General features: G+C 41.8%; 1 protein-coding gene across 2 annotated transcripts in view; it reads right to left on the bottom strand.

Annotated features, from left to right (window-relative positions):
* Window positions 1-204: 204 nt before the first annotated feature.
* Window positions 205-27,447, bottom strand: part of RARS2 (arginyl-tRNA synthetase 2, mitochondrial) — a 48,941-nt gene continuing 21,698 nt past the window's right edge. For both annotated transcript variants that reach the window (XM_066605190.1, XM_066605198.1), the window contains 10 exons: window positions 26,452-26,547; window positions 25,694-25,754; window positions 22,858-22,934; window positions 18,692-18,816; window positions 9,884-9,951; window positions 4,654-4,763; window positions 4,234-4,329; window positions 2,538-2,612; window positions 1,266-1,329; window positions 205-445 (listed from right to left, as the gene is read on the bottom strand). In XM_066605190.1, the coding sequence (XP_066461287.1) occupies window positions 359-445; window positions 1,266-1,329; window positions 2,538-2,612; window positions 4,234-4,329; window positions 4,654-4,763; window positions 9,884-9,951; window positions 18,692-18,816; window positions 22,858-22,934; window positions 25,694-25,754; window positions 26,452-26,547 (859 nt within the window). In that variant the 3' untranslated portion in view covers window positions 205-358. The remainder of the gene's footprint in view (window positions 446-1,265; window positions 1,330-2,537; window positions 2,613-4,233; window positions 4,330-4,653; window positions 4,764-9,883; window positions 9,952-18,691; window positions 18,817-22,857; window positions 22,935-25,693; window positions 25,755-26,451; window positions 26,548-27,447) is intronic.

Genomic DNA, 27,447 nt, shown 5'->3' on the forward strand with positions numbered 1-27,447 from the left:
GGAAAGCTTCACACAGCGTGATCCGCTGGCAAATTATGGCCGGCGGATCCTTGCCTGTGGACATGCAGCCATAGAAGTAATCTACAGGTTGTAGTCCATATGACTGCTGTAAAGCATCTCTCTAAATGCCTTTAGCAGCAGCTCATGCAATATGTCTGCTTCCATCATCATGTTCGAAACATAGAATGAAGAAAAAAAAAAAAAAAAAAAAAAAGAAAAGATTAATTTTATTTTATAAATGCAACTATATAAAATGGTTTGTTGCTCTTATATAGCAAATGTAGATCTTTTTAAGCAAAAAAAAAACCTTCATAGAGTGTAGATTTTTTAAAGTACAAATAATGCATGTTGGTATATGTTACATTTTATTGACAGGTGTAATCCCAAGCAGTTTCATTCCACTTGCCAGAACTACTTGTATATTATTGAAGAACTGAAGACGAGCCTGTGGAAACAAAAAGGTATGCATATTATAGCCTATAGTGTTAAAGGGAACCTGTCTCCAAGGAACTGGTATCTCAGCTGGCACCATGTTGTTAAAAAGCATATCCATAGCTCTACAAACAGGTTTGTGCCTTAAAAACGGCCAACAGCATCTAGTCAAAATACTTCTATCCCATCCAGCGTGTCAAATATGCTAATGCACCGCCTTGAGTCAGAGGTGGCGCCACCAGTAAAGAGGTCACACAAGTCAGTCGGCCTCCTCCGCTTCTCGCTGACACTGCCCTTGTGAATAAGTCAGTGCTTTTCATACTGAAATCTCGTGCACGTTCAGAGTAACCCCTTGCATGCACAGTGAAGCAAGGTGTAGACAGCTAGATTTCACTCGCGTGCTGTGCATGCGCCAGAAGGCAGGACAGCGGAGGCACACGGACCAAGAGTTTAGAAGTGGCTTGCTGCCCTGTGTGACATCCTGACTCGGGTGTCTATGGTGACACCTCCACTGACTTCAGCCAGTGCTTTAGCATATTGGGCACATTGGATATATAGTAGTATTTTGACTAGGTGTTATTTACATATTTTTACGCACAAACATTTGTAAAGCCATTGAGATGCTGTTTAACAACGTGGTGGCAGCTGAGATACCAGTTTCCTGGTGATATGTTCACTTTAATGGATGATGCCTCAATGGACCAGATCTAAATAATAGTAATAACAATTGGTAATATGAACAAACATCCAACCAACACCACCTATTATTGTTGTACACACAAGGCACAAAGCATATAGAAAAAGTATGGTTGCTATTATCTTGAGGAACTTACGTGTGCAACTTCTGGAGGGCTCCCTTTAACTTGCAGCGAGTGTATTGCCACATTGGCTAAATGGCTATAAAATAAGAAACTGGATTTAGAATCTGCACTACTGAGAGATCCTGATGTGAACATATTCCCTTGATTACTGCCAGCTACGGTCTTCTCATCCCAATATTGATCCAAATCACCAAATACAGCAGTGTACGCAGATAACTGCTACTCATGTCCGATCAGAAGGACTTGTTAGAGGTTTTAGGAAATGCTTAAATTAAACATATGTTCTTAGGGAAATAGAGGAAATGGTGCAAAGCAGAGTTCTGTCTGGATCTAAGCTACACGAATACCACCACTTAGGATGCCCCTGCAAGTCTGTACCAAGTATTTTCGTGGATGACTAAGCAGGCCAGCTAGGCATTGGCATTCCCAGTGGAAGTGTAGTGATATATTGTGGTCATTCAGATGGATGACTGAAGTCCAGCAGAACGTGAGTCGGTTCTACAAGTCACAAACCACGGTTATGACATCCAAACCCAGTCAACACCCCTATATATATATGTATTTGGCTTTTTATGTGCATTTTATTTTTACTACTGCACTTTGTGACAGACAGTTTATTGGTCAACACCCCAAAATATTCAGGTCTTTAGGTGTTTCAGGTAGAGGTCTTAACTTTAACATCTACACTCAGCCATTACTGTAAAGTAATACTTTTGAAATGGGAGATGAAATTACACTTCCTGTATTTGACCCTATATTCTCTATGGGGTCCTCAAATAGACTTAACTTTTTGCTTTAGTCTTACATTTGCATATTTTCTATACAAATATATCGCTCTTGATTTTGTTCTCTATGGGGAAGACAAGCTGGGCAAGATTCTTCCTTTGAAAAAGCCATGTAACCATGTTTCAGAATAAAGCAACATATTAAAGTTTGTGGCTGTTGCACAACAGATATTACTTTCTATAGAGTAGGTTAATAAATAGGAGGGGCACACAAAAAACAAATTTATACACAAATGTTACCATCATAACAGGGGAAGACTAGGAGTAACAACTTAGGTGAACAACACATTTCAAGATTTTAGTCTCAACCTTTTCGGTTTATACACCGACAAGTTCACAAGTGAAGTGACTGAACAAATCTTTACAGGACTGAAAAGCCTAAACTTAACAACTAGAACCGGAGAAAGGATATGGCCTTTTGGACAAGGACAAGCCCCATCATTTTTTGTGCTAAATATGTAATGGTTAAAATACGGTGCTTAGAAGACTCATTACGAACCCAAGGGCCAAAAGGTATGCAACCAAATATCTTGGTTGAAGCTCCTTCAGTGTTTTGTATATCACTTCATCATATCTATAGAAAAACAGGAAAAAAAATAAATTAACAATATACTATAATTAATCATAATATTATATATACACACACCTACCGTTTTTGCCTAATTTTAACTTAGAAAAACTGGAAAATAAATATTCACTCTGAAGGACATATTTCCTTCATCCCTTCTTGCCCAAGTAATTTTTTTCATCTCTGCTTTCCAAGAGCTAGATGATGGGGACTGTTATTTTTTGCTGGTCAAGTTGTATTTATTACAATTTAATTTATCATATGATGTAGTGAAAACCTTCAGTTTTTAAGTGGGTGAAACGGAAAGGAAAAAGGAATTTTACCATTGTTTTTGGGCTTCATTGTTATGGTGTTCAGTGTGATAAACTCATTCACTGTAGTTTGTGGGTCAGTACGATTATGGAGATAAAAAAAAAAAAAATCTAAATAAATTTGTTAAGTCATAAAAAAAAAACATTAAAAAAAAAAAGTGTCCATAAAAAAAAAAAGTCATAAAGAAGTGTCACGAGTCCCATATTCTGAGCCCCAAAGTATTTTTATGTTCTGTCAATGGGGTTATACGAAGACTTGTTTTTATCAGTACATAGGACTTTTTATTCCATTTTTTGGGAGGCAAAATGAGTAGTAAAAAAAAGCCATTCTGGCATTTGGTATTTATTTTCTTTAGGACGTTCACACTATAGGATAAATAATGTAATAGTTTTATACTTTAGAGTTTTACAGAAGTGGCGATACAAATTAGGTTTTAAAAAATATTTAAGCCCCACAAGGGTGAGATAGAAAAAACTTTTGTCTCTCACTCTGCAGCTGATTTTTCTCCTCTCTCCAGGTTATATGCTGCCCATAGAAGTCTATGATCTGTCAGTGATCTAACAATCCATCTGGTATCTTTTAGAAGAGAATTGAAAGTGAATGATCCAATACAGGTGGGAGGGAGAGGAGGGGAATCTCATAAGTGGAGAAAGAAGCATTTTTCTTTAATAAGATATACAGTATTACAAACTTTCCTATATTCGCTTACACTATTGATTAAAGTAAAACAGATGGTTGAAAGCACAGTCCTTATTTTTCAGAAAAGCACAAGACAGGAAAAAGTACAAGCACCTTTTACATCTTATGAACATTTTCTGATATGTTACTTACACCCCATTTACATTGACAGATGATCGCTCAAAAGTCGTTTAAACGACAGTTTGAGTGACAGTTTTGAGCGATCATCTTTGCATACCTTGTAGTAGCTACTAGACAGTTATGCAGCTGGAGTGGGACACAGCCGTGGCTGCTAATAGAACGACACAGCTGTTCTGCATAAGCAAGCAGCTGTATTCTGTAAGCTTTCAACCCATGCCCCGCTGTGAATTCACAGCAGGACACAGGCACAGAGAATCTCATCAGTGCAGCCGGCTGATAACAGCCAGCTGCACTGATAACAGCTGATCGCACAATTCAAGAAAACTTGAAGTGAGCGATAAACGACTCGTGTATGAAAACTGCACGATGTCAGTGCATTTAGACACGAGAACCGCTCAAAAGATGGCTGAGTGATTTTTGAGCGATTCTCCTTGTGGCAAAATGGGCCCTTAGACATACCAATGCAGTGTATAACTGAAGAATCAAGGATTATTACCTGAGAAGATGCTGCAATGTGGCAATGGCAGAAGGCTCTTGTAGACAGGATACGCTGAAGTCGTCGTCTTCTCTGGTACTCCAAAGAGTAAGTAAACTGTTAATAGGGATTATTAGGAGCAGTTTAGCACGGAAATTTAGAAGTAAACTCAAAATTATTTTATGGATTATTGCACTCAGTTTGTTTTAGGTTTTAAAAAGCTCCTTTCACATTCAAATCATGGTTCCTGTTGTGGATTCATGGTAAGAATCCCATGGATTACGCATGCTGCTGTGTGGTAGGACATTTTGATAACAGCACTGCATGCTGAGCCTCCTACAGAGCCTATATATAAACCACTTTGATTATTACAAACACCTCTTGAAATATTATTAATCAGCATTAAAAGCCAAGGCCATCATTTACTTCTTTCTAACTCACCTTTGTAATCGGGCATGTGTATACTGTAAGAAGACGCCGGTGTCTCCAGTGCTTTGCAGAGCTAGATCCCAGCTGAAACTGTAATCCGCCTGAAGCGGACCTTTAAAATCCTAAAACAAAAACGATTACCTGATAAACAGAATTTCAGTGTTAACGGATGACACAATATTTAACAGCAATTTCCAATCAGGCCTGATCCAGTTATCAGGGACATGTAGCCATGCATACATATGACCATACGCTAGCAGAAGCTACTTGATTGTTGGCTTTGTGCATCTGAATCCTGGTGCAAGAATGCCAAAACTAGTAAACGACACTGAAACATCTACTCATTTATGTTACAATGTACACGTTACGTTACATAGCAGTGAGCGTTCCATAAACCAGTGGTTAAAGTTATTGGTAAAATAAGACAAAGATATCACAATCCTATTTTAGTTTCTCCCTCTACAACACAGAAAATATTTATAGATTTTTTTTCTCATTACTACATATACTGCCTTCCATCATTACTTAAAGAGAATGTGTCAGAAAATAACCTATTATATAAATCACATTCTTGAGTTAAAACATTTAAAAGAATTTTTGGTGTTTTTTTTTTCTGTCACAATCTATATAAAAAAAATCCTGATACACAAAATCCTACAGGACCCTAATTTAATAGATTCCTGGCACTATATTAACCCCACAGCGAGGGACTGTACCTTTTACTCATCTGTACACTCCTCTTTTCGAAGATTGGATTATTTTTTCATATTTGCTAACCTGCTGAAATCTCCGCAACAAACACAAATTGCATCTAAAAAAATTTCTCAAAAAAATTGAATAAAAAACAAAAACAAAAAAAACCCCAAACACACAAAACCTAAAATCCTGCATTTTTTTTACAATGACCTCAGAGCCTAATAGGTAGATACTTCCAGTTCCATAGAGAAAGCTTTGCAGCAGTTGTCTCACTAATATCACAGGAAGAATTACAGTGAAAGGTAAGGACTATTTGTAGATAACACAGGATCCACCATTTACAATTGGTGATAAGCGGTGACTATCTCCCTATAAAATTACCTCTGCAGTGGTCACAGAACATGTCTAGAGCAGTCTCACATAGAAGTCAATGTTCTGATTCTATCCATTGTGTGAATGGCCCAAGAAGCTGCTGTAAAACATCTCTCTAAATGGTGTTATATGTAGCTCAGGAAAGATGGCTGCCCCCATAGTCATGTATAGACAACAGAAGAAAAAAAACACACACTAAAGAAAATAAAAACATTAGAAAAATGTAAAAGTGTTTCACTATCTGGTTTTATTCAATAAAAAAATATTGGAGTTATAGTCCCTTTAACCAGGGCAAAAGGATAATTTATTACAGAAAACTAACCCCTTGAAGAGATGCCCTAGTACCCTGTTGTACCGCCTCCAACTTGGATACAAGATGTGATACGGGTGGGCATGGAGGCTCTAGTACCCTGTTGTACTGCCTCTAGCTTGGATACAAGATGTGATATGGCTGGGCATGGAGGTTCAAGTACTCTGTTGTACTGTCTCTAGCTTGGATAAAAGATGTGATATGGGTGGGCATGCAGGCTCTAGTACCCTGTTGTACCGCCTCTAGCTTGGATTGAAGATGTGATATGGCCGGGCATGGAGGCTCTAGTACCCTGTTATACCGCCTCAAGCTTGGATATGGGCGGGCATGGAGGCTCTAGTACTCTGTCATATGCAAGCTAGAGGCGGTACAAGATGTCATACAGGCGGGCATGGAGGTATATGGGTTCTGTATGGTATCCTGTGGCATTTCCCTATACATTTGCTGCTGTTTTACCCCAATAGCTACATGACAAACTTTGAAAAATCTCCATAGCTGAAAAATGCTGTAATTAATGTGGATTCCGCGGAAGAAATTGCACCATGTTCAAAGGGATTTTTCTTCCTTCCACCAAAATTGAAAAAGATGATTCTTGTAGGAAACAATTATGCCCTTTCCAGTGTTATAACAAAAAATAAATGTGGAGCTGTCCCACATTGAGATATTTGACTTTGAAAGGAGGTTAGATTTGGTTTTTAAGCGTTTTGCACCATGTTTGTGTGTTAATATCTCCACAAATATATGAGCCTTTGTTCTGATTTTGCAGCAATATATGGTCATGCAGGTGGTTAGTGTGTTGGTAAAAGCACAACCTACCAGCTGGTTTTGTTTTTGAGTTGTAAAGTGTCAAAATGTGGCTTGTGCATTAGGCAACGTAATTTTGAAGCTACTTTGAGGTTACATTTTGAGTGACGTTGTTGTGAGTGTTGATAGTAAATTTTCCATGTTCACAGAATTTCAGCATCACAGTAACCATAGTTCTGCAATGGCCACATGTCAAACTTTGTAAAATCTTTGCTGTTGACGCCGTGTGGTTGGTGGGACCTCCACACAAAGGGCTGTGGTGCTCCGGGTATAGGATATCTGGAGCTAAAACTTTACAGAACCTCGTTTAAAACATATATGCACATCCAGTTAAATTTTCAGCAAAATTGGAGATGGTCGAGTGGGGACGATTTTTAAAACTGGTCCAGTGACTTTTTTTAAGCTAATCAAGACCACAGTTTATGCTCAGAAACTTCTAATTCGGAGAAGGGGGGGGGGGAATAAGTCCATAAATAAAGATAAACAACCCCACAAGGGAGTAAGCAGCAACCACTTCAGTCAATTTCTGAGAACACACTGCATTTTACCCCTATAAAAACTCTTTAAATGCATGAAATACCAATGAAAATTGTAAAAAAGCAACACCTAATAGGCATTACTGCGTTCACAACAACCCGGACCATGAAAATATTGTTATTTCTCTCATATGCTGTACATTGTAAACATTTTAAAAGCCAATGCCAGAATTGCAATTTTTTTTCTTTTTAGTTCACCTCCCAAAAAGCATAATTGAAAGCAATCCAAAAATTCCATGTACCTCAAAATAGTACTAATAAAAACTACAACTGTTAACCAAAAAAAAAAACAACCTCACACCAATCCATTAGCGGAAGAATAAAAGGGTTATCGCTATTAGACTCCGGCAAGCAGATTAACCCCTTGAGTGGCGGGTTTCCTATCACCCTGTCGTGCCCACCAGGGCAGGTTTTTTAAAATGGTCTAATCATTGAATTTCAACTAGTTTTGCAGTTGCGTCTCAAGAGCCATAACTTTTTCATTTTTCCATTGACATGGCCATATAAGGGCTTGTTTTTTGCGGGACAAGTTGTGATTTTTTAAACAGGGGGGAGAAAAAAAAGAAATGGGGAAAAAAGAAAAAAAGGGGCCATGTCATTAAGGGGTTAAATAATGTATTAACTTCCTTCTCTGGGTCATTACGACGCATGGATACCACATGTGTGATTGTATTTTTGATTTTTTACAAAGTAAAGGGAGACAAGTGTTTTTTTTATTTTAATAATTTTTTTACTTTTTTTTTTAAATTTTTTTTATTTTATTTTATTTTTTTTTGTCCCTATAGGGGACTTCCACAGGGACCCATCAGGACCCCTGATCACATTCCGGGGGTCCGATGGTGACAGCCCTTTACATGCTGCAGTGACAGCCCTTTACATGCTGCAGTCACATAGACTGCAGCATGTAAAGGGTTAACACAGCAGAGATCGGAGGTTTTCTCTGATCTCTGCTGTAAGAGCAGGTACCTAGCTGTCCTCTGACAGCTAACAACCAGCTCTCCCTGCCACAGAGACCATCGGCTTGCTTCTGACAAGCCGATGGTCTCTATGGCAACCTGTAAACAAAGCAGGACATTGCCGACATGTCGGCAATATCTTCTGCTTCTGTCATAGCCCTTGCTTTGTTTTCTGTGGGTCTGTGCAGGCAGAGCACACTGTCACAGCTTGTGGCATTGTGCTCTGCAGCTCCCATAGTGACACATAGCCCGGAAATCTTCCGGGCAGTATCGCTATGAGCAGTGGAGCTCGGCCCCGGAAATTTTCCGGGCGTGCCACTCAAGGGGTTAAACAATTTTTCTTTAAAAAAGTGTTATTGTGCAAAAGTAGTAAAAAATAAAATCTATATTATCTTGGCATCGCAGTAATCGTGCAGATCCAGACAAACGAATCATGATATTTTTACCGAATACTGAGCGCCGCAAAAACAAAACCCCAACAATTGCGGGGTTTCTGAGGGGTACTTAACGTCATAAAACATATTATATGTACCCCAGAGTGTCGCCATTAAAAATTACAACTTGTTCCAAAAAACCAAACCCATTTACAGCTATGTCAACAAGTTATGCCTCTTACAATGCAACAATGAGAACTGCTTGCTCCTTAAAGCAAAAAATATGCTTGTCACTAAGGGGTTAAGGATACCTTCACACGTGGTGTATCACCTGCAGATTTTCTTAAAGGGAACCCATCACCTGCCTAAAGCACCATAAACTAACTTAGGGTGCTGTAGGTGGTGACAGGGAGCTGAGTGCTGTATTTTTCATACTCGCCTGCTCCCTGGATCCTGCAGAGCCGCCACTGAAGACCACACCGGCTGAAAATTAGACTCTTTTCAGAACCCCTTATGCGCTCTGTGTCACCTGCCCCAACAGCACCATAAGTTAGTTTATGGTTCTTTAGTCAGGTGACAGGTTCCCTTTAAGTGGCAAATCCACATCAAATGCTTGAACCATTGTGCATCATTTCGGTAAACAAGTACGGTTTTCATGGAGTGTGTGAATGCAACCTAAGATTTGCTGTTAAACGAGTTTAGGTGCTGGCAGCAATCAATGGTTCTACGCCTGCGTTTTCCAGCAGAGAGACATTCCACGTAATATCACCCAAATAGTCTGATATATAGAAAGTCTGCCAATTACCTCTCATTCATTTCGGCAGCTAGAAAGCATACACATCCTGCTCCTCTGTCTAATCAGACAATACAGGACAGAAGTGTGTGCTATTCAAAAAGGCTGTTCCAAGGCTGCGGTCAATGACGTCCCGTAAACATGCCGGGGCTTCTACATTCGAAGTACATGACAGATTTACGGTTCATAAGGCCTGGTGACATCACCTGTCAGATACTGTCACGGTAAGAGTATTACTCAAGCATAGTTTGGAGCATGGAGGGGGGTGGGGAGAATTAAAAAAGACGACAAAAAACAAACTTGGCAATCCAAGTGGCTACAATTAAAAAATTATTTTCTACATGCTTCAGTATAATTAATAAAATACATGAGTTTCCCTTTAAAATAAGGCTATACAATACCTGTATAATAAGGGCAGCTACTCCAATTTTTTCTGCTGTCTCAGCTGGGTCTTCAGTAGCTTTAGTTGCTATTAAAAAAAAATTCAAATTATTATTCCCTAAGTGACCAAGTCTGTTTGCGCCTTAAGGCCTTAGTCAGACGGGCGTTTTTTCGCGCGATTTGCGCATGCGTCTGGCGATTTTTTAAAACCATTGCTTTGCAATGATATCGGACACATGAGCGCGTTCTATGCGCTCGTCCGATAAATTATAGAACAGAAATCGCAGATCGCACCTATCTGCGATTCCTGTTCTCTTTTCTATATGCGCTCAATGGGGCCGGCGGCAGCAGCGCCGACCCCATTGAGAACATATAGAAGACAAATTCTTCTCTGTCACAGCTGTAACAGCTGTGGCAGAGAAGAACGATGTTTGCCCATTGAATTCAATGGTGCCGGCAATACAGCCGGCTCCATTGAAAGCAATGGGCTGCCGGCGTGCGCGGGATGAATTGTCGGGAAGGGCTTAAATATATAAGCCCTTCCCTGCAATTCATCCAGAAAAGTGTTAAAATAAAAAAAATATATATACTCACCTTGTCCCAGCAGCCGGAGTTCAGCGCGGCCGGCCTGCAGTGGGTATGAAGGGGGTTTGAGTCAGACCTGCCCCCTGATTGGCTCAGCGCTGAGCCAATCAGAGGCAGGTCTCACTCACACCCATTCATGAATTCAGCGCTGAGCCAATCAGGGGACAGGTCTGACTCACACCCCCTTCACACCCACTGCAGGCCGGCCGCGCTGAACTCCGGCTGCCGGGACAAGGTGAGTATATATATATTTTTTATTTTAACACATTTCTGTATGAATTGCACACTCGCCCGCAGCGCATTGCTTTCAATGGAGCTGGCTGTATTGTCGGCTCCATTGAATGCAATGCGCTGGACAGCTCCGGCCCGTTTCTAATGAAACGCGGCTAGGAGCAGATTTTCGGGCACCGGTCACGCGATTTGCGGATGCGCATCCGTCATGCGATCCGCAAATCGCGCGAAAAAACGCCCGTCTGACTAAGGCCTAATGACCAGGCCAAATTTTGAAAATCTGACATGTGTTACTTTAACATAGAATAACCCCATAAAGACCAATATAATTCGCGTATATCAATTAAAAGCACCAAAATTGGGAAAATTTTGAAAAAAATTGTCATTTTTCACATTTTCAATTGCAATATCTCAAATATGTACAAGTTTTGTATAAGATATATATTTCCATCTGTTTCCTTTATTCTGGACGCACATATGAAAAATTTAGTTTTTTTTAAACCATTTAGTAGACGTACAAATTTAACATTAATTATCAACATTTTGAGGAACACTTTGTTTTCCTACACCAAGCCAAGATTGCAAAGGCTTATAGGTGTCAGAATGATAAATACCCCCACAAATGACACCATTTAAAAAAATACACCCCTTAATGTATTCACTGAGGGGGGGTCAGGAGTATTTTGACCCCACGTTGTTTTCAGGAGTTAATGCAATTTAGAGGAGAAAAATAAAATTTCATATTTTTGCAAGTACGTCAACTATAGGGCAATTTTTTCTACAGTGCACATGAAAATAAGGATTTACACCCCAACTTGGATACCCGTTTGTCCCGTGTTCAGACACATACACATTGCGGCCCTAATCTTATGTCTATATGCACAACAAGGCCCATCACGAAAGAAGTAGCCGGTGGCTTTCAGAACAGACATTTTGCTTGAAGAGGTTTTAGGCCCCATTGCCCACTTGTAGAGCCCTTGAGCAGCAAAACCGCTAGAGAAGCCCCACAAATGACACCATTTTGAAAACTAGACCCCTTAACGAATTTATCTAGGGGTGTACTGCATATTTTGACCGCACAGTTTTTGGATGAATCTAAGCAAAGCAGAAGGAAAAATATACAATTTTCATTTTTTTGGCAATTGTGTCATTTTAAAAACAGCTTTTTTTGTACAGCACACATATGAATGAAGACTTTCAACCCAAAATGGATACCCCCGTTTGTCCTGTGTTCAGAACCATACCCATTGTGACTCTAATATGTTCAACGGGGCTCAAGCTTCAACTTTTACGTCATTGCCATTATTCATTGGATAATGGCGATCATGTGACGAGGGACTGCTCCCCACGTTCCCCCCGTGAAATCTCCAGGCTCGTGGCTACCTTTGGTAGCTAGGAGCAGGGAGATTTAAAATTTCCTGGGCAATCCTCAACTTTTGCGCATTTGTCTGCCATTTTGCTGACAGGCGCATGCGCGGTAGTCGGGGTAATGACCACGGATAAAGATCCCATCCAGGTACCTTAGGTATGTAATTTCATCTCCTCTCACGGATACGATCCGTAAAGGGAGATGAAACTTTAACTATTTAATTTCAACAGATTTTTATTAGGAAACTGGTAAGTAAGTTATTACATGCTGATCAGCCAGAAAAATCCCCTGGCAGGGCGTGCAATAATGTAATTACACAGTAAAAACAAAACTATTACCTTCCACACAGGGTTCCGTTTACAGGAGATCTGACAGATATTTCTGTTGCTGTCTTTTAGGCCGGGTTCTCACAGGGCGGAATACCGCCGGAAATCTTGCGGTTTTGCCGCAGCAAAAAAAAAAACCGTGAGATTTCCGCCGGGAGAGCGCAGCTTCAAAACCCGCGGCACTTTGTCATGGGTTGTGTAGCGACATGGCAGCATGTTTTTTTTTTGTTGCAGCCGGCGCTCCCATAGGGAGCAGCGTGGCCCCCATAGGGAGCAGCGTGGCCGCAACGGAAAAGGAAAAAAAATAGACATGCTGCGGATGGGGAATCCGCGCCGCAGCGCTGGCTTCTGACTGCTTTGCTGCAACAGATTGGCTGTCCTGTGTGGACGAGTTTTTTGACAAATCTCATCCACATGGCTCGCTAATCTTAGGTTTAGCAGGAGCAGGTGGATTTGCCGCAGCGAAATTCCAGACAGAATTTCCTCAGCAAATCCGCCCTGTGCGAACCCAGCCTTAGATAATCTTTTTCTCCTTTTTGGGAGAATATGAAGCCAATATTAGGACTATTAAAATTATGACACACGGCACACATTCTTTCTGCTCGTTTTCTATCCCATATTGAGTACTCTGGGCAGTCCAGGTATACATAAGGAAACACACCATGGTTGCCAAATTTTTAGGAATCTCTATTTTTTCGTATCATTCTGGAAACTCTAGCCACAATTGTGTTAATTAAAAGAGTGGACGAGAGCCATTGAGGGGCAATGTATATTCTGGCAGCCATACAGATGAGCTGTGAGAGTTTATGCTGTTGATTATTGAAACCCGTGGGTTTGTTGGCAAGAAGACAAGGGGATGGAGAGAGGGAGAATGGTTTGCCTAGGGTTCTAGATAGGAGGTTAGTCACCTGCCTCCAGAGAGACCTCACCACCGGGCATGTCCACCAGATATGAGAGGGTGTCACTGAGGAGTTACAGCCTCCCAAACAATTTGGTCAAGTACTTGGGGAATACTCGTGGATTATTAAGGGAACTAAATATGTTCTGGGTAGGATTTTTAATGATGTTTCGGCAAGAGTTACCTGACGGCTGCCTTTTGATATGAAAGTGCAGCAGTGTTGCCATCGAAGTAGGGAGAGGAAAATATTTAGATCTGATTCAAGCGTAGCATGAATAGGAGCTTATCTTCCGAGTACCAGCCGATTCATATTGGTATATAGTGAAGATATCACATCAGGTTGAAGGGGGGGACCATATACATAGTCTGAAACGTTAACTTTTTAAACTTTTTTTTTTTTTTTTTTAACTTTACATGATTGCTGTTATCTGATGGATTACCACGAACATGTGACTGGGAACCGCATACAGCAGTCCCCAATCATATCTCCCTGCATTTCGGCTATCTTTGACAGCCAGATGCAGAGCGATTTAAAATTTGCTAGACTCTCCGGCCTTCTTCGTATGCACGCCACATCAGCGCATGTGCAGAAGCCTGCGGAGGGTCCAGGTCGCCGCGGGCCATGACGGAGGTGAGTATTTTCAGCTGCTCTCATGGATCCAATCCATGAGGGGAGCTGAAACTTTACCTTTTTTTCCCCACTTTTCCGTGATCACCATTATCCATTGCTGGGAGCCAGGAGATTTCAAATCTACCGGGCCTCCCGGCCTTCTGCACGTGACATCATACATCTGGCGAGCATGCGCAGAAGGCGGCGTCAGGTCCTTTTTGGACCACATCGCTAGAGGATATCGCGGAAGTTGGGGGTAATTACGCTCAGCTGCCCTCATAGATCCGATCTGTGAGGGTAGCTAAAACTAACTTTTTTTCACTTTCCGATTACTTTTATGCAATCGGTGTTATCCATCGGATAACACCGATCGCATTACTAGTGAGAGGCTCCCCACTGTCCCCCATGACAGCTCCAGGTTGTCTGCTACCTCTGGGAACTGACAGCATGGAGCGGTCACGTCCACAGCCTGCGGAGCTTTAATCCCGAGGAAGAGTGTTTTTACAGCCGTCACTAAGGGGTTAATAAGTTATATATTGTGCATGTCATCCTTTGTACCACTGCGGTTGGACCACATACCCTACACAAGAGTCTAGAAACTTTACATCTAGAGAAAAACATATTCATGTTGCTGCAGAAAGCACCATACTAAATACATGTCACATTGTCAGAAAGTTTCTAGGCCCAGACACACACAAAACACAGGTTTAATTGTTATATTGCTTTGGTCACTCTGCCTTGACAGTTGTCCGGCTTATCACCTGGTACCGGTATTCACTGAGTTAAACATTTAACACACCGTGAGAGTAAATGTATCTATTGAGCCTAATCAGCAGTAAAAAGCACTTTATATACTTCCCCTATTCACACAATTCAGAACTTGTGTGTATGGTGCTTTTGTAGTTACTCTGAAAAAGTCGTCCTACCCACAATCAATCACTTTATACTCCTATGATATACTAGTAATTATTAGGAAATTATATAGTACCAGTGTTTCTGGTGGTGCAATGCTCCACACAGCACTGCCACACACACACACACACACACACACACACGGGATGAAAAGCAGCACAGCAGAGCCCTGCACACACTGATCACCCCCTGGTCATGTGACCCTGGACTGCTCCCACACAGGTGACTGATCACATGAAAGTGACATCATGACAGGTCCTTTATGCGCACGGCCGCTGTGGATGTTTGTTAGTATTCCATCTTGTACAAACCCCCGCGGTCTCAATTGCTATAGATTACTAATGAATACCTAGCTGGACAGCAGCAGTGTGCGTACAGGACCTGTGATGACCTCAGTCATGTAATCAGGGGCGGAGCATGTAACTCACGCACGGACAGGTGGTCCTTAGTAATTTGATTGTACTTGAACCCAAATGGATAGCTTTAGCTGCAACAATGGCAGCAGTGTCTATATTTTATGTAATTCTATATAGTTTAACCCCTTACTAGAGATGAGCGAACGTACTTGGATAAGCACTACTCGTCCGAGTAATGTGCCTTATCCGAGTACCGCTGTACTCGTGCTGAAAGATTCGGGGCGCGCTGCGGAGCGGGGAGCTGCAGGGGAGAGCGGGGAGGAACGGAGGGGAGATCTTTCTCTCCTTCTCTCCCGCCCGCTCTGCCCCGCTCCCCGCTGCGACTCACCTGTCAGCAGCGGAGCGCCCCGAATCTTTCAGCACGAGTACAGCGGTACTCGGATAAGGCACATTACTCGGACGAGTAGTGCCTATCCGAGTACGTTCGCTCATCTCTACCCCTTACCATTGCAGACATTTTTTTTTTTTATTTTCAATGTCATCCAAGTCTTCCAAGAGCTAGAACTACTTTTTCCATTGACACCGCTGTATGAAGGCGTGTAATTTGCCTTTTTATTTTTTACGTAGCAGCATTTAATATTTCTGTGTGTAAATTTCATGTATATAATACACAGTGCTAAAAGCCCATTGATTTCTATTGGGCAACTGAAACCTGCATTTTTTATGTGCATTACCACCATAGCCTATATTGGTGTGTATAATATGCACTAACATAAGTTATGGGGATTTAACATCCACAGCAAATATGCATGTATTTGCTGTGTACTTTGTATTCTACATGCGTGAAAAATACACCCATGTGAGTGAGCCTTAGTGGCCAAAATAATCTTCCTAGTGTATCCAAGTACTTTTGAATTATTTTTTTTCTGTTCCCCATATCATTCCCTCTGCCACATCCGCCTCCTATGAAGAGCACTAGTTCACTAGCACTGGCTTCTGGGCTAGCGCTAGATCCTGCCTGAAGACAGCTCAGCATGCATAGTCCAGTATACACTGCATATGCCTCCGAATACATACAAATAATATCTGGACATCCGGCAGGGCAATGCAAGTCAATACAGTAAACTTACAATGAACAATCCAAAAAAAAAAAAAAAAACACAATTGAGAGAGAAGGGTTAGCCTGCAGAATTGATTGAGTCTTCCAATAGGAAGACCCTAGAAGTAGACCGTGTATTGGTTCCCAAACAAAAAAAGTCATGAGAAAAAGGATCCCACTTTTAAGACCCTTTTCACTACTCAGTATAACTTGCAGCGTGTACACCAGAAAATTTGGACTAAAAACACTGGGGGATTCTAAAGGGGATTCCTTTATTAAATAGTGAATTTCAGATAGAACTAGGGTCATTTTTCGTAAAAACAAGACCTTTATAAACATTTTAGCCCCTTCACGGTCCCTTTTTACAAAAAACTTTCCTCTTTTTAAAAACTACAATACTCAGAAAGAGCATCGCCTAGGCATATATAATGAGTACTTCAAACATAGCGTATCTAGTCTTTAAGTTTTCATAATAAAGACCCCTCTCAAATGAAAATTACACCCTTAGAAGTAGTAAGATCGGGCGTTTTCTCCTGTTTGAAGGCAAAGGAAATATATTGGATATTTCGTCTCAATATGTTGATACCCAAAGTTTGAATGAGGGCCTGGAGAAAATCTGATTTTACCCTTTTGTTGTAATTATGCTATTTAATTTACTCATCATTCATATAACCTTCTTCCTCAGGTCCCCTTTTACTATCAAAATGTGTTTATTCAGGATTTCAAACATACAGGTTAGCAAGTGGTTAACATGCATAAGAGGTATTAACTATCCCGAAGTCTGGTTGGCAGTACAGTAGAGGGGTACTAATGTCCGTTGCGGTGGAGATGTCTGGCACCGCACCAAGAGAATGTAAAGTAGCTCCAGACTTCAGGGATTAAATTCAACAGTTAAGTATTTCAAAAGTAATCTTTTGCAAATTATCAAAACGGGTTTGTTACTTGTGTGGAATTTATCAGGTCCCCTTTTAGACTCTTCCTCCCCATGTGGCATTTATTGAAATCCTCTTTATTAATTACTGTATTTTTCGCTTTATAAGACACACTTTCTTCAGTACATCCTATAAAGCGAACGTGCCGGCTACAAGGCAGATTGGGGAGAGGATAGAGCTGCCTGTAGGTACAGCCGATTGGTGCCTAGTTATGCACAAATGTATACACCAATACATAACCATAATGAGACATGCCATGCAGGGCTCCTGGAAAGTTGAGTGACAACTAATAGAATCATCATTCACTCAGCTCTTCCAGGATCCTGAATGTCAGCTGCAGAGTTACTCAAGCATTCATACCACATACACCGCTATAACTAGTCAGACATAGCATTCAGCGCTTCTGGAAAGCTGGGTGACAAGTAATAAGACCACCATTACATTTACACTCAGCTGTCCAAAGTATTTTTTCCCTGTTTTCTTCCTCCAAAACCTAGGTGCGTCTTATAGGGCGAAAAATATGGTATTTATAATTACATACATACATTTTTTTTCTTCCTATTATATATGCATTTTTATATATACTACAATACTTTCATGTGTTAATCGCGTTATATCCTATATACCAGTTCTATCCTGATTACCATAATGTTCATTCATACTTTATCAAAATAGAGCGAATATGCGACCGCCGCTTGGAGCGCTTCGTTTCATGCCTTGCGTCCCCTCCCGCTGGGTGACATTTGTGTGTAGGGGGCTCGGCTTTCCCCTGCTCCAGAAGATCTGCACTCCTTCTAAACAGGAAACTCCTGTTCTCTTTACTGACCAGGTATGCCTTATGATTTATCTATGCTTGAGAAGGAGGGGGGGGGGGGGGGGGGGGTGGACCTTGAAACGCGTTGCATATGAATCTTTAAGTTTCATTTGCAATTCTATTATATGTTATTGGGGCATCATTAAGATATTTCATTGGATTCATCGGCTTTTTTTGGTGTTCATCTACCTTTGGGAATCCTGCTACGGAGGGTGTGTTATACATTTAGACCCCTCCTTCAGTAGGTGATAACGGGGACTACAGGCGTGACAGCTGACCATTTATTGGGCGTCGCTGTGGACGCCAGGTTAGTCCTTTGCTTTCAGCTTTATATTTTACCTTTGTTGAGTTTGAGGTGCTGTCCATTTGTTCATTCCTCTCTCTTACGGCATATATTTCTCTTTTCTCACTGTACTTGACCGGATCAGTTCCAGTCTTCCACATGACCCAATATTTAAACATTTTCTTAGTACCCCCATTTATAATGCGTGTTAAATAATGAAAAGAATGTTGATTATCAAGCACATAATGAGATTTCACTACTGCAGATCTTCTAAGTGAACCCTTCTCAATACGTTGTGTGATCCTAAACATACCAAACTATTGCCAGATACCCTCTTCTGGATGATTAGATACTATTTTACTACTTTAATTTAGCTACATAATTGAACCGTTTTACTTAATTAAAAGTCTTACTTCCAGCTTTGGCCATATTTTGCAGCATCCTTGCACGTGCTTCATCCAAGACATCGTCCAAAAAAATGACTTCCCCTCTTCTTGTCTTCATTCCCTTTATTCGCCCAAACATAATGTGCTGACAGCTAAAAGGAAACAAGGTGATGGACACAGTCATGTGAAAAAGACGTTGTGATGGAATAATCAGGAAGATTTGTTCTGAATGAAGGGTGACAGAACAGTAATAATATACCCTCCAGCACGGCATTGCTTGGCATTACGTTTTCATATATGGTGTTATATACATGGCACCGCATTCAGTCCCACAACCAAACCATTCGGGCTCATGTCCACGGGCAAAATAAGAATTAAAATCCGCAGCGGATTTTAACTCTTCTCCTGCCCGCGGATCCGCACCCCATAGGGATGCATTGACCACCCGCGGGTAGATAAATACCCGCGGATCGTCAATAAAAGGAATTTAAAAAAAAATGGAGCATGAAAAAATCCGGACCATGCTCCATTTTCATGCGGGTCTCCCGCGGGGACGGCTCCCGCGGGCTTCTATTGAAGCCTATGGAAGCCGTCCGGATCCGCGGGAGACCTAAAATCTGATTTTACTCACACGCTCCGGTTCTTCTCTTCTCCGCGGCGCCATCTTCTCTCAGTCGCGGCCGGATCATTTTGCTTCGGGCCGGCGCATGCGCGGGGCACGTCACCGACGTCATTCTGCACATCCGCCGAGCCAAAGAAAGAAGATCCGGCCGCGACGCAGAGAAGATGACGCCGCAGCGAAGAGAAGAAACGGAGCGGATGGGAGGTGAGTTTATTCTTATTTATTGTTATTTTCAGCGCTCATGTCCGCGGGGCAGGAGGGACCCGCTGCAGATTCTACATGGAGAATCCGGAGCGGGCCTGATTTTCCCCGTGGACATGAGGCCTTCAGGTTTCTAAGCAGTCTTCCAGGAAAACTGCAGATGTTGTTTTTGAACTTACATACACACGGCAGGATCACTTACTGTACAGACAGCCAGTAAGACAACTTTTTAAAAACTTTTAAAAGATTTTTATTACTGTAAAATCTCTTGTCTTGTTCATTGGGGGACACAACAAAAACTGTAAGACTATAGCTGTTGCCACGAGGAGGAGACACTAAGTAAAAAAAATAAAGTGTTAGCTCCTCTCTCCAGCTATACCATCCTGCAGCCACTAAGCTAATCAGTTTGCAAGCCCCAGGAGGAGTGGAGAGTAAGGAGGAGTCTCACAGAGGAAGAAACAAAACCAGAAAAACCCAAAATAAATGTATCTACATCATAAGGCAGAAAGGGAAGTCAGCCAAACAGGAAGAGACAGGCTCCACACATAAAAAAAAAAATTTATGGGTGGGTGCTGTGTCTCCCAACGCACAGAACGAGAAAATGATTTTACAGTAAAACAATACCTATAGTGGGAGAAAGGTAACTAATGTGATCAATGCACTACTGCCTACAGAATCTTCCTGAGAGCAGCGTCAGAGGATGCAAAAGTATGTTACAAGGTGCACTTTGTGGAGGTATGCAATGTGTAAGGCTATGTTGCAGCCTTACACACTTGCAAAGCATATGCTTGGTGGTAAACTGCCGAAGAAGCGCCCACTGCCCTCATAAAATGGGTCCCTGCCCTTAGAATGGTAGGTCTCACCAATTGCAGACCTGATCCATCAGGCAATGGTGGATTTGGAGACTGCCAGGCACCATAAAAAGGGAATCTGAACGTCGATGGACGAAATCTAAAAGATGTAGATTCATAGTGCTCTATCCATGTCGAGATAGATTCAAGCAGAACGACAGCAAAACAATCTCCGACAAAACTTTAGAGTGTCTCTCTGGTGGTGGTGGTGGTGGAGGTTGGAGAGTGTGATTGTCTTCCTGCACCAGAGGAGCTCAATCACTATAGCCCTCTGCACAAATCGCGGCATGCTCTATTGCTGTGCGGGGCTCGCAGAGCCTCGCACAGAAATGTCACTCACCTGCTGCTGGCTCCGGTCTACGCATGCGCCGGCTGCCCGGCAAGCTGGCACATCGAACAGCCGGAGCTGGAGGGCGCGGGTGAGTACGCGCTGGTCCCTGCAGGCGTTCGGGTCGGGTCCCGCGGCGAGAATTCTCGCCACCGGATCCAACCCGCCCGTCTGCAGGCGGCCTATAGCCTAAAAGCTTGTGCTGCACTTTACAGCAAGTCCTGCACTTTACAGCAAGTCCTGCACTTTACAGCAAGTCCTGCCCGCAAGCTTCCCAGTGAGGTGGTCTACCGCTGGAAGACCTTCCTATCATGACAAGCCCTATTTTCACCTAGCTGCATAGCAGAAGAGGAGTTTTATAAGAGAAATGTTGATAAAGCCTATTGCAAAAAATGATTGGAATCGCCTATTCTGTAAATTAAAAAAAAGTGTTGGTACTCTTCAATTAAGGGTGTAATAGGGTCATCCAGAGATAGGTTCCAGCACGGGGTCGTCCTTCTCAGGGCAGTTACCCCACTTGTTATCTTTAGTATAGATGATAGGGCTCAACAGGGTATTATAGTGTTTTTTAGCTGGATTATTAAAAGCTATATTTATTGCTTCTGCTAACGAGTACCTTTTTCTGTGACTCCCCTGCACACAGTATCAGCCAAAGAATGTCTACTAAGAGCAAAGCTCTTCTGCACTTGTAATGCACTGACTGTACACTTCTGAAGCTCTGTTTTAGGAATTTTACAGGATTAAAAAGTTTTATAATATATTACTATATACTGTTTTTTTTTTTTTTTATAATTTAAGGTTTTTCTTAGCTCCCCAAAACAATGGACAGGAACCACAAATGCGTGGTCCGCTCTCCGAGACCTGCTTTGCTTGGAGAGCGTCAGAGTTAGTTGTCCTCCATGCCGCATCCAGATCAATCTGACGTTTTGACAACCGTCACGTGCAAATTGTTATATTTGAAAATATGGAACATACTGCTTTAGTACAATTAAGTGTCAGTAGGGCAGACATTTGTTTTGTAGCAGCAGTTCACAGGAATGCGATGGACAGCCACGTGTATATACGTGACTCCACCAAGCTGTTGTGCAACAAAACAACAAGGCTAATTTCACACGGGTGAGCGAGAATGGTTTGTGAAACTCGGCCCAATATCGCACTCGCCAACGTGCGATTTGAGGCATTTTCATATTAAAAACACCTCGTATGACTACAGGGAAGTAGAGATCCTCCGCCGCGGCTATTAGCGGAAGATCGTGGAGTGTTTCCCATCGCTTTCAATGGGAAACCTTGCATTGCACTTGTGTGCACTTTGCACATTTGTGCGTTGCTTTGCTGGCCTCATTGAAATCAACGGGGGGTGCGAGGTGTTGCGAAGGAATGCCCAAAGCTAGGACATGCCACGGATTCAGTGCGGAGGGGCTCCATTAATCTCTATGGAAGCGAGCGATCTGCAATGCATCCGCAATTCAACTGCAGATTTGTAGGCAGGTAACTCTCTGATTGCTTGGAGACCAAGAAGGGAGGTGGGGAAAGGCAATCACTTTGGGCTTGCATTCTTTTTTTCCCCGCGTGGACGATCCCCAGTGCATCCATGCGTAAAAAAAAAAAAAAAAAAAAAAAATCTGATCACTGGCAAGCATTTGAAAAAGTCATTTCTGCACTGACTTGCAGGTCTTCCCCTGCGGAAATCCGTGCATGCCGTGGACATGAGGCCTAAAAAATGGCGTCAGTAAGGAGAGTGGAGGGGAAGCAGTAAGCATCAGCTGTTTCTTATTTTTCAAGATGTAAGATCTGTTCAGAGGAACAGTCAATAACTCGCACAACCCCTTCAACACCGAGAAGCATGTAAAGTAGACCTCATAACATATCCAGCAATATTGTATTCCATAACTAGCCACAGACATTAGATGCCAGATTTTAGCTGTTCTTGTAATGGTTACATATTGGTGCAAACGCCTCATATCATGACCGACAGATTGGCTGTGGGTTATGTAGTCAAATAATAAGATAACGAATGGGAAAACACTGCTGTCTCAATATAGCATCTGGCAATCTGTGACTATGCATGCCTGTACATGTCTGCAGTGCTTTCTGCCAAAAGTACAAACTGAAAGCCAGTTTAAATCTGACATCTATGGAAAGGTTAAAAGGAGTTATCTATATAAAAACTAGAAAAACATAACAGACTCACCGGTCTACTTTATCTTCTCCAAGTTTGTTCAAAATTTTGAATAAATTCTCAAAATGGGTCTGTTGAGCTTTATCTGTCTTCAGATAAGGTAAAGGAAAATAGAACATGTTAGTTACAAATGTCAATAGGAGATTTGTAGAAAGAATGGTCACAATTGCAATTTACAACCAGTAGCCGAGCTCAAGGTTGACTCAGCCTGAGGTCGGTAAAATGAGTACCCAGCTTGCTGGGGGGTAAAAGAGGACTTGGAAGAGCAATGGCAAACCACCCTGCAAAAACAGTCTGCCGAGAACACGTCACAATGTGACATCACCCTAGGAGTCCGTCATGACGTGGTGCTTGCACCAGGGGACTTTACCCTACCTACACTTTAGGGTATATTCACACAGCGAATTCAATGCAGAATTCGCAAAAAAAGTGTAAATCTGCATTTCCCCATGCGCCTACTACTTTCAATGTGAAAGAGTGCCATAGTTTATATGGTGCAGTATTTTCTGCATTCAACTCTGTGTGCAGAAAAAAAGTGACATGTCACTTCTTGACACCGACTCTATCCCCAAATATGCATCAGGAAATCCACCTGCAAGTTTACCTATTAAAAAGGGCAAAATGCACATGAGGCTCCACGTGTACGCATCCACAACAGAAATCTGCGCTTCAGACGCATTTTTTGAGACAGAAAAATCCAACATGGATTCCACCGATGTGACAATCCTGTTACTGTTACCAGCATTTATTCCCATTTGTTTTTTCATACTGACCATGCTGTATTACTGACCAATGTACCCATTATTCATTTCCCTACTAGCTGCCGTTTAACCATTTCCTAACTGAAATAGTAATGCAAATCTCTTAACAAAAAAATTTTTTAGAATTTTTTCAGGGTTCACAAGAAATCGTTCACCACCATCTCCCCCCTAATACTGACATCACTGACCGACAGGGGCTCAAAAAGTAATCACTTCTAATGACCTCCCTTTTTTCCTAATGAGACTGTGGGCCTCCACAATTAGATTTTAAAGTCACCCCTTGCCATATGCGAAGGAGCATAGTAGAGTCAGCCGGCTGGGAAGAGTCAGTGATTCAAGAGCTGCTGAGCTAAAGGCTACTTTTACACAGGGCGGTTTTGGCACAGCTAATTTTGGCATAAGTCATCCTGGGTACACACGGCCACTGGCAGGGCACTGAGCAAGAAATTGCTCACCTGTCGGAGCCCCTTGGTTTTTAGCAGAACTAAGAGTCACACAATTTTCGGGCCACGTAATGAGGGGCCGCTCAATGTTTGAGTGACTCCTGTTTACTGTGAATTGAATTGGGTGGGCCGAATGATCCAGGCCCACTCCACCTCCATTTAATTGAACAACTGTCGCTCCTGTGTAAGGAGCGATAGTCAAGGCAGCCGTCGGGAGCTTAACCCTGACTCCTTTCCCTTGATGGGCAGGATTCCTGTGTACCAGGGAAGGCAACAAGCTGTCTATAAAAGAGAAAAGGGGGCACTATTAGCGCTGCATCTCATGAATCAGTGTGATGCTTCGATGACATGTTCCCTTTAAAAAAGGATTTACACCAACAATGGTGACCAGCAAATATGGCCATTATGCTTTTAATTTATGATTTAATCATATATGATGTTTTCACATTTGAGGTACAAATTATCTTTTTAACATATCATTAGGTCATATTTAGTCTCGGAGGAACTGGGGCACAACAACTTGCATCTCACAGTACACGGACAGATTCGTGTCCATGCAAGCAAACAAAAAAGTACAATCAAGTGACTTTTTTCTCCCATAAGGAGCATAGGGCTGTGTGAAAAGTCAGTCACATGAATAGCATCAAAGGCTATTATGTGGCCGTGGGCCATTTATGGATTACATAGACAGCACACTGCCGGAATATACGGCCCTTTGAATGGGCCCTTATTCAGGCTTTTAAGAAGTATTTCCGTTTCATCTTATGTCTAACTTTTGTTTTTTTTTTTAAAGCATAATCAGTGACCACATTAATAAGTGTAATTGCTCCCTAAAGAAAATCTATTAGCCAAACAAGTAACTGCAACTTAAAAGGGGTTATGTGGACTATGTATATATATTTTACACATATATACAAACACTCATATATACATTTTAGTCTACTCATCATAAACGCGCCTTTATACTTCCCTACTTCAGCACTCAAGCTCATTTTTTTAAAAGAGCATCAAGCAATTGTAAAGACATTTCCTTCTTAATGAAAAGGACTAAATATAAAAAAAACACCCAAAGAACATACAGCCTATTATATCAAATGCATAAAAGCAGAAGACGTGGTCAAGTGGTCAGCGTGAAAGTCCTAGTAGTAGACAGGTCTGCCTCCGGTTTTGGGACAAAATTCTGTCCTGGGACAGGAGGGTATACTACCTGCAGTTGTTCTTCTCTGACACTTCAACTATCTACCAATTTTGGCCATCTAAGATTGTTGCAGGAATTTTCTTAATACTTACTGTACATTAATCTCTAATTGGCCAGTACTGATCACATGAGCAGGTTTGGCCAATCAAAAATCAGGCTTAGTGCATTAGTAGTCTAAAATTACCAACACACTGTGGGGATTAGGAAGTCTTAAGATTGCATTGGCCATCTTGGATGGAAAAAAAAAACCAAAAACACACCACCCTGTAACTGGCGGATCAGAGGGAAAGCAGAGAAGAACAACTGCAGGTAATATACCCCTTGATTCCTCTGGCCTCAGGACAGAATTTTGTCTGGAAACCACAGGGCTGCTTTAACAAAACACCACAACACTCTTATGTAACACGTCAATTGCTTTTCATAAAGCAGAGTAACTAAGTACATACCACATACAACATTTCATCAAAGTTGTATTTCTGTCTCCGGTCAATTGCTGCAGCTATGTCTCTGGGAATTTATTGCAACAAAAACAAGAAAGTGGTGCAGAAAATTAGTAATTAGTGGTCAACAGGTTTAACAGAACATATAGTATACGAAAGACTCAGAAGACAGTAGTAACTCATACGATACAAATGAGTGTATATTCTAAGTTGTTTAAAGGGCTATCCACAGGATGTGCCATAAATGTCTGATAGATGTGGGTTCCAGAAGTGGAACCCATATCTATCTCCAGAACAGGGGTCCATGTATTCAGGCCACTACAAACAGGTGAAGAATGAATGGAGAGGTGACCATGGCTCTCTCCAATCACTTCTAAGGAAGTGAAGGAAAACGGCTGTTTTAGTGACTTCCATAGAAGGGAATGAAGAGGGGCACTGACATGCACAGCCAAGTTTCCATTTGTTCTTCAGGTCGACACAGGGTTTTTCTGGAGAAAAAAGTGGGTTATTAGAGATAGGACCCACACCTATTAAGCATTTATAGCATACCTTGTGGATATATTATAAATATCTAAGGTATTGATACCCTTTCAAAAGGAAAATGTAACATCTGACTGCATTTTGTATTAAAGTAAGTATAAATATTTTTTTCTAACAAACTTATTTTGAGCACATTCATCACTTTATCAGCCTGTGGAATATAATTACTGCCAAACCATCCAAAAAGGACTATTTTTAGAGACATTTTCCATTAATATTCACACCTTGTAAGATACAAAGTTGTCCCATCACTACGCATCACTGTTGCATTAACTGGCGAGTCTTCATATTCTGTCAGGTCTACCACTCCAACACCTTCACTGTAACGGAAAGAGAAGTTATTACTAGTGCCCATTATTACATGATTTGTGCAGTAATTCATGGAGTAAGCTTATAAATTACTACAATTTTCGCAAATTGGTAAATCTGCCACCCAAAAAAAAAAAAAATCACTATAATGCACACAATTGTAACCAAAATGCTAGCACTACCTATACTCGACCTAAGACCACCTAGCACTTTATACTTGTGGGCGCTTTCATTAAAGGGGTTCTGACACGAATAACGTTTTTATGTTTTAACATCCATTGTTCCCTGGTCTGCCCAATGGACACAGGGAACCCACGATTTATGGCTTGCTTTAGCTTAAAAACCTAATGTTTACCTTTGTTATCAGCATCTGCTGTTGTTGTTGTGCAGTTGGGGGTCATCTCCAGCAGGCTTGCCCACAAATAGTCATGTGATGTTGGTGGGCGGAGCTAACAATGTGAAGCTGGGGACAGATCTATTGCTCTTAGCAGACACAGTGTAACTGCAGGAATAGCATTGCTGTGCCCCCCCCCTCCATCTATCTCTAATCTCTCTCTCTCTCTCTCTGCCTAATAATCACTTCTGTGGCCGTTCACCTGAGTATCTGTGAATACAACTGTACTTTTAAAATCCACAGCCTGTGGCCCTCTGCTTGGTTTTGAGAACTGTAGAGAAAGATAGAGGGGGGGGGGGGGGGGGGAGGATGGAAGAGCCAGAAGCAGGAACTGAGCTCCCGCCCCTTGCCACTATTTGCAATGGGAGAGGCGGGGTGGGGGCAGAGCTATGCTCGGGACTTAGCTCCGCCCCCGTCTCAACCCTCCCATTGTAAATAATAGGCAAGGGATGGAGAGGGGGCGGGAGGTCAGTTCCTGCTCCTGGCTCTTCCATCCTCCTCCGCCTGCAGACGAGGG

Source organism: Eleutherodactylus coqui, chromosome 1, assembly GCF_035609145.1.
Source record: "Eleutherodactylus coqui strain aEleCoq1 chromosome 1, aEleCoq1.hap1, whole genome shotgun sequence".
Taxonomy (NCBI): domain Eukaryota; kingdom Metazoa; phylum Chordata; class Amphibia; order Anura; family Eleutherodactylidae; genus Eleutherodactylus; species Eleutherodactylus coqui.